At 41.9% G+C, this 7,738-nt stretch overlaps 1 protein-coding gene across 1 annotated transcript; it reads right to left on the minus strand.

Annotated features, from left to right (window-relative positions):
* Positions 1-1,088: 1,088 nt before the first annotated feature.
* On the minus strand, positions 1,089-6,490 carry npy7r (neuropeptide Y receptor Y7). The gene is made up of 2 exons (XM_034598415.1): positions 6,322-6,490; positions 1,089-3,132 (listed from the first exon to the last, which is right to left on the minus strand). The coding sequence occupies exon 2, from the start codon at positions 3,093-3,095 to the stop codon at positions 1,977-1,979; it is 1,119 nt and encodes a 372-aa protein (XP_034454306.1). The 5' UTR covers positions 3,096-3,132; positions 6,322-6,490; the 3' UTR covers positions 1,089-1,976.
* Between the last annotated feature and the right edge of the window lie 1,248 nt (positions 6,491-7,738).

A 7,738-nucleotide genomic window follows, 5' to 3' on the forward strand; every position in this document is an offset into this window, starting at 1 on the left:
TCTGTAAGGCTCCATTAAAAACAACATCAACCAGGAAACCTAATATTTCCCTTTAACACATTAGCATAATCATCTGCCCTCGCCTTGCTATTTTTGGGCATGCACCCCTTAAGCACACTGCTGAGAGAACAGATGGATCATTTATTCTGCACAGCTAGAATCAGCCCGGAAACTATCTCTTGTCTGCAGCGACAATCTTCACACATCAGCCGTAACGCCTAATGGGTCCAAACTTAATGTTGTGGTCTGCTGGTATGGTCCCGATAAAAGGCTTGCAGCTTCTATTATAATCCACAGCAAACAGGGGAATATAGGCTAAGCCGTGAAATCAATAATGTGGGTGTCGAGAAGAAACCAGCAATGTAATATTTTTCTATTTATTTTTCTCTGCTTAAAAATGAATCACACCGCGCATGCAGGCAACATTTGTCTGCTTTATTAAATGCTTTATTGGATGTTGGGTGGAAGTTTATGTGCAGGAATTAGTTTAACTTCCCCTTTGTGTCGAAAAAATGCTATGATTGCTTCTATTTAGACAATCTATAGGATTTTCCAGCTGTCACATTATTTTTCACTCAACAAAAATAATTCTGCCTAAAATGGTGACTTTAGGTGTTTTATTTAAATATACAATTTCCATGTACCTTTATTACATCATTTCAATGTAAAGGGTCACATTTAATGAAGTTTTTTCTATCATGTTGAGTTAGTGTAAATAAATCAAATCACTTGAGAGTGAAAAGTGTGAAAAGTGAAAGTTGTGGGTTTAATGTATATATTTGAGTTTAACTTGATTTAATTAAATCACTCTTTTCACACTAACTTAACATGACAGAAAACACTTCAGTAAATACGACCCTTTAGATTGAACCTATAAAGTTACATGGAAATTTAATATGTGATTGAAATACATAAAGTCACTGTTTTCTGCATAATTACTTTTTTTAGTGTATATTACCTTCAGTGTGCAGGCTACACCCACTGCAGCACATGAACTATCTACCCCATTAGTTTTGAGTAGTGTAAGTATCAGGCTGAAAGTGGTTCACACATTTTGGCACATGCCATAATGCCACAATCGGACTTCATTTGAAGCCAATGTCTGTTTATTTCACATGGAGGCACGGAACAGAGCTTCACCTGAACGTCAAATGAATGGTCACGTTTTCCTCATTCAAAGACCACCAACAAAGGACACTTTATCAGTGAAATAAATCTAAACAACAGGTTTCACTTCTTCCAAGTCCCCTCTCTTTTTTTTTAACATATCCTCGAAGCAGCCGCCTCACTCACTAATAAAGACATCAAGAACTTGTTGCTCTCGGTTCAGCGGCTTCTAATCCCATTCATCTGGACACAGACTCCTGCTGCTCCGTCTGATCAGGAGCAGCTGGATGTGAACACAATTAACTTCCTGGTTGGCGAGAAAAATCAGCAGTAGCAGCCACTGGTAACTTGGATGAGGATTAAATATTACACGGAAGTTAATCCAAAATGCAGCAGTTTAATTTCATTCATTCATTAATTAGAAAAACAGTCATATAAATGTTTTGAGCAGCCGACAAAAAAAAAGGAAAGTGTGAAAAATGAAACTTGTTCTCATAGTCGTCATCTTCCCTTCAGTGAGTGTGAACACATCAATAGCCTCAGGTAAGGCAAAGCAGCATAATAAATTGGACACGGGAAACCGACAGAACACATTATACATTGTACCAAGTTACTTAACACCTTAGCAAACATCTTCCACATATATTTGAACAGGTTCAACAAATGTATTTTCACAAGTACCATTCACAAAGTAAACAAGAGCTTACATAACGCCATTTAACTTCAAAGCTTTGAGCCCTCTCCAGTGACAAACAAATTGATTAATTCAAGTCAAAAAGCTACTTCTGAACCACATGCGCCACAAAGCAGAGGTGTGTTCAGTGTGTTCAATCTTATCCTTCAGGCTTTTAAAAAAAGTTATGTTAATCTCATACAGCGGTGGGAGGGTGCCCGCCATTACGACCATTCAGAGTCAGGCGTCGCATGGAGCGGGTCCTTAATGAGCCCTCGGTGTGGAAAGAATCTGGCTTATCCTCGCAGCGGAAGACCATGAGGAAGCCGTTCCGGTAGTTTTTATTCATCCACCCGTACAGGACAGGGTTGGTAAAAGTCGAACACATCGCCCCGATATGGAACACCGTGTATATCAATTTGTACTCCTCAAACCGCAGTGCCAGGTCCAGGTCGCTGGCCAGCTGGAACACATGGAACGGCAGCCAGCAGAAAGCAAACACCACCACTACAAGTGCCAACATCTTGGTGGTCTTTTTGCGGCGGTTGATGCTGTCGTTGCGGCTGGATGGGCTGATGTGATTCTTCAGCTTGACCCAGATGCAGATGTATGCGTAGCTAATGATGGCTAAAGGAATAATGTACTGCAGGAGCAGCATTGAGAGGCTGTAAATGACTCCACCCCTGCTGGTCCCGTGGGGCCACTTCTCCGAGCAGACAGTGATGTGCAGGTTGATGGAAGGTATCTCTTCCTTGCGGTACTCTCTGAAGATGGCCAAGGGCGCTGCCAGGATGGCAGACGTAGTCCAGGTGATCCCCATGATGAGGAAGCTGGAGTGCCAGGTGAGGCGTCGACCAAGATGGAAAACGATACAGCGGTAACGCTCCAGAGCGATGACGGTCATCGTAAGGATGGACACGTGCACGCTCAGGGCCTGGGCAAAGGGCACCATGTGGCACAGCACGGCCCCAAACGTCCAGTCATCTAACAGAGTGTAGACCAGAGTGAAGGGCAAGCACAGAGTGTCCACTAACAGGTCGGCCAGGGCCAGGTTGGCGATGAAGAAGTTGGTCACAGTTCGCATGGTTCTGTAGCGAATGATCATGTAGATGACGAGAGCGTTGCCCATCAGCCCCAGCAGAATGATGAGGGAGTACGCCATTATCAACGGGATCTGAACCCCAAGGTGCTTGGTGATGTCAGTTTGGAAACCAGGTTGGTGCAAACCCATGCTGTCGTTAAACAGAATCAAGGCATCGCTCTCACCAGCTTCCCCTTCGTCCTCTGTGTTGTTGGATGAGTCTCGGGGGCTCATTTTGGTGGAAGATGCTGGATCGAGGCCGTGCTGGCTCCTGAAGAGAAAAAGCACATGAAATAAAATCACGGTTGGAGACAGGCCAAGAAGAATTTTGTTCATACAAGAAAAAGGTAGTAATTCTTGAAAAATAATTAAAGTTTGAAGCTGTTTATTAATTATTATTATTTATCTATACCACTTGTCCTTTTTGAGGGACAAGTGGGGGGAGCTGGAGCCAATCTAAGCTGACATCGGGCGAGAAGCAGGGTACATCCTGGACAGGTCACCAGTGTATCGCAAAGGCCAACATACAGTGATAAACAACCATTCACACACACATTCACACCTACAGTCAATTTAGGTTCTCCCTAATACCATTCTGCTTTGGAGTGAGAAAGGAAGCCTGAGTACCAGGAGAAATCCCATACAGACATAGGGAGAACATGGCAAACTTCACACAGAAGGATCTCGGCCAAACTGAACCCTTATTTTCACCTACTCTCTCGAATTTCCAACACCCCTGATCTGCATTGTCATGTCACTGCCATCTGTCGCTTGTCTTCACCAGAAGGGTAATACACGTGCTTCATGATCAGCCCACATTTAAATATGTATCAAAGGCAACCAGTCAGAGTTATGAGTGCAGTTCATGTCATGAGGGACACGATCTCTCACTGGCTTCCCATTGCCAAAGATTAACAACTGTGTTTGCACAAATACTTTACTAAACACTGGGGCTCTCTGGTGGTTGACCTCTGCTCAGGGTTATTATTTAATGTTATTTAATCCTTCTCCTACAATACCCTCCATCACTCAAAACTAACTAGACAATATTAGAATAGTACCTAAAACCATATAGGGTTTTTTTCAGGGTCTTTTTCCCCTGACAAGCACTCAATGAACTGCAAGAGCTTGGACTAAATCTGACTTCTAATGAAACCGGACTAAAGAGATGTGATACACAACTATTTCATTATTCTCCTCATATCCTCTGGAAAGAGCAGCTTGCATTGTAAAGGACACACTGTTATTAAAGTCATGTAGTAATTAACTTGAGAGCAATGCCACAGTGCTGTTAGGAAGATAAGAGAGTTCCCTGTTGAAACCTATTACAACAATAGCACGAAATGGCATTAAGGAAGCAATGAAGAAAATGAAATACCCATCTCAGTTAGATGATGATCAATAGAAAACCAGCTTTTGCTCTATACACTTGTTCCAGACCATCCTGATAGGACCGAACATATTTCTTTCTGAGCTATTCATATTAAAAAGAGCACCGCCGGGGGCTGAGGTACATGCATTCATTTGGCGACCGCGAGCAGCGTTCCCAAGAAATATGAACACCTGTGCCATTACAAAGGCGAAAGGGAAATGATGGAGGAAGAAGTGTGTTTGGGGGGAGTGAGTCAGTTCAAAGCGTCATCATTAGAGCTGCAGACTGCGTTTCATAAATGGAATATTGTGACGTGAGCCTAATTTCTGACACAGAGAGAGAGAGAGAGAGAGACCCGCGCCGGCCCATGTTACACAACAATGTCTATTTTTAAAAAGTAATTTTTTTCCATGTATAGTTTCTGTTATTCATTTTCTTGTCTCTCCTGTCAATTTACCTGTGCGAGGCTGAGAGCTCCTGCTGAATACAGAGAGAGCGTCTTGTCATGCATACAAAAACTTAATGTCAAAGTTGACCCTTGAATAACTGTTAAGATTCTAATGGAGCAGATGAATGCTAATTACATTAATTGACATTAGACTCAGCAAATGGCTTTTTAACAAATGCAGATTCTAATGATCTGCATCTGATGTTAAAGGTTGACGAGTTAGAGGAATGTCAAACAGGACACTGTCGTAGTTTCTTTGTGTGCCTATGGCCCTAAATCCAATTTGGACATTTTTCGGCTAACACTCATGTCCTATTGTTTTGACACAATCAGGAGAAAATTTAATGAGAGGTCATTGCTTTGGTGACAGACACACTTTGTCGCCCTGGGTCTGCTCCTGTAGACAGTTTCTCTGCAGATCACCGAGCAGACTGCCGTTTACTGCTGCAATTGCTTTTTCAAAAATGTGTTATAATGAAAGATAATGGAAAAAAATATTGAAGTTTTCAATTTAGTGTGGAGTAAATGCTATTTTGTGGCATGGTTGTGTTGCTTTATTTTCTTGTATGCACCAGTAAGTGGATTCAGGCAACAAACAGTCGAGGCGAGTGTGTGTGCGTGTGTGGTGTATACGTGTATGTGGTGTATACATTGTGTATGTGTGGTGTATATATTTATGTGTGTAGTGTATATATGCTTAAATGTAATTGTGTGTGTGTAGTGTATATGTGCATATATGTAATTGTGTGTGCGTGTGTGCGCGTGTGTGTGTGTGTGTGTGTGTGTGTGTGTGTTGTTTATATGTATAATGTGTCTCTGTAGATGCGTTTCTTCAGAAATTAAAAACATTAATTCAGGCTTTGGGTTCCTTAAGATTTACACACACACACACACAGACACCAACAAACACACACACCAGGAGCTTTGAAATGACTTACAGTATAAGTCAGGACCCCTGAAAAACGAGGTCATACAAACTATTATTGCACTGTCAATAAAGTAAAAAAAAACATGTATTTGTTTAAGTGCCTGTAACCCTCCTGTCTCCAGAGCACGCGCAGCCACGCACGGACCCGCTGCATGGATTTATCAGCAGACTGCAGGCGACATGGGCACTTTACAAAGCATCAGTAATTTGTCAAAGCGCCCGGTTCCTCTGATCAGAGATGGTAATCCTACACTTGAGGCGGGCTTGTGTCACATGAGGAATCCACCTGCTGGAGCCGAAAGAAGCTGAAACCGGATTCTAATCAGCTCCATGCACCGTCGTCAGATTATAATAAGGCGCCTCATTCCCAATCAAACGCGCATTGATGCTTCGTTCGTGCGTAATTTGTCGCCATTTGTTTAACTCACTGAAAAGTGCGTATTCAAATATCTCCACTTGAGCCCTCAAAGCTTATTCAAGCAAGCAGACAGGTGCGCAAACCAACGCCAACACTGCTGTGGCAAATAATGTGCTCCATGCTCCTTTTCAAATGGTTTTTACCTCGTATCCAAATTACGCACATGTAGTTTCAGTAACTACAGGTTACACTGTCACAGAGGAACAGAGCCATGAATACCTTTTAGCATTTCTGTCACCAAACTAGTCTCGCAATAAGCACTTAAAGTCTGAATCTACATATTAATGGACTCACCTTTTCCCCACTATTTCTCCTCTTGCATGCGCGTCTTCACTCGAGACTGGCGTGAGACATTGAGGGGGGAAAATCCCGAAGCTCCTCCCAAGCTGTGGCAGCACACACTGTGCATCTTGTGGCTCGACCGTGCGTTCCTGAGGCTGCAGGTCTGCACGACTCAGTGCGAGTCTGTGAGCGTCCACATCTCCCAGCGCCAGGCAGGGACTGTAGCTGGGAGATGTGCGCAATGGATGCGCTCTATGGATCCACATTTTGTATGCATGTGGGTTATTTCAATTCCACTCCATTACTCAGCAAAGAAACACATGACAAGCAATTTCAGGTGCTCAACACGTCATTAAGTTTATTACATTTTATAATTTAAAATGTGTTTATCGTACACTGTATTTCCTGTAAGGCTTCCCTGCTATTTCTCCCTTTTTCTTTATGAGAACAACTGTACTTTGGAGCAATCATGGGTTGTAAAATAACCCATCATCAGATTGCTTTATTCCAGGCTCCATCATGTCACTGTCTCTACTTATCTAATTTCTGCAATCAGATAAAGAGTGGGCTGGCACAACACTGTGCTGCATGTGACACGATTTCACATTGTTGTGCAACAAGCAATTGTAGATTAACGCACAAAACCTGCTGTCAGATTTAGCTGATATGCCTCCAAGACAATGGGCACACAAATCCCTCACAAGCTAATTTTTGTGAGCTCCCATGACTTCCTAAAAGAGATTAAAGTTCCTGCTGAATGCATATTGTTATTTTTAGTTGGAGCAATAGACACATGCAAAAGCAGTTTTTAGTGCCAAGATGAGGAAAGAAGAATTGTTGTTGAATTGTATGGATTTCAGTAAACATCTTTAGTATTCAGAGAGTGTCTTTTACCCAAATGATTATATTTCTTATTCTTTAAACATAAGAGGATTTACTGTTGACCAGTGGCGGAGCCAGACAATTTTCAGTGGGGTGACCAGGAGGAACCTGTGATAATTTTGGGGTGGCAGCATAAAAATCACTTTTACATGAACATAAAAATGCGTTTGAGTAGAAAATATGGGGCTATATAAAGGCAAAGCTTATACTATACAAATGTACAAATGTAGTGCAATATACAGACTATCTTCCGATTAACAGATTATTTATTATTCTATTTTTATATTTATACTTGACTGGCTTGAGCCATTTTTCTTCTTATAATATGGAAATGCTTGGAGCAACTGGAGTCTTCAGGATACGTCTCCCAGCTGTTTTCGTATGTTGATAAAGCTGTGTATATGTACGTCTGCAGTGTCTAGCCTTTACAGTGAAGGACATTTTCTATGCTAGAAATTAATATAAAACTCAACCCACCTTGAAAAAGTTTACCTTGAATAAAATTGGATCTAACAGATTCGCACACTTGCAGCTCCCATGACTCTGT

This window comes from Hippoglossus hippoglossus, chromosome 10 (assembly GCF_009819705.1).
Source record: "Hippoglossus hippoglossus isolate fHipHip1 chromosome 10, fHipHip1.pri, whole genome shotgun sequence".
NCBI lineage: Eukaryota > Metazoa > Chordata > Actinopteri > Pleuronectiformes > Pleuronectidae > Hippoglossus > Hippoglossus hippoglossus.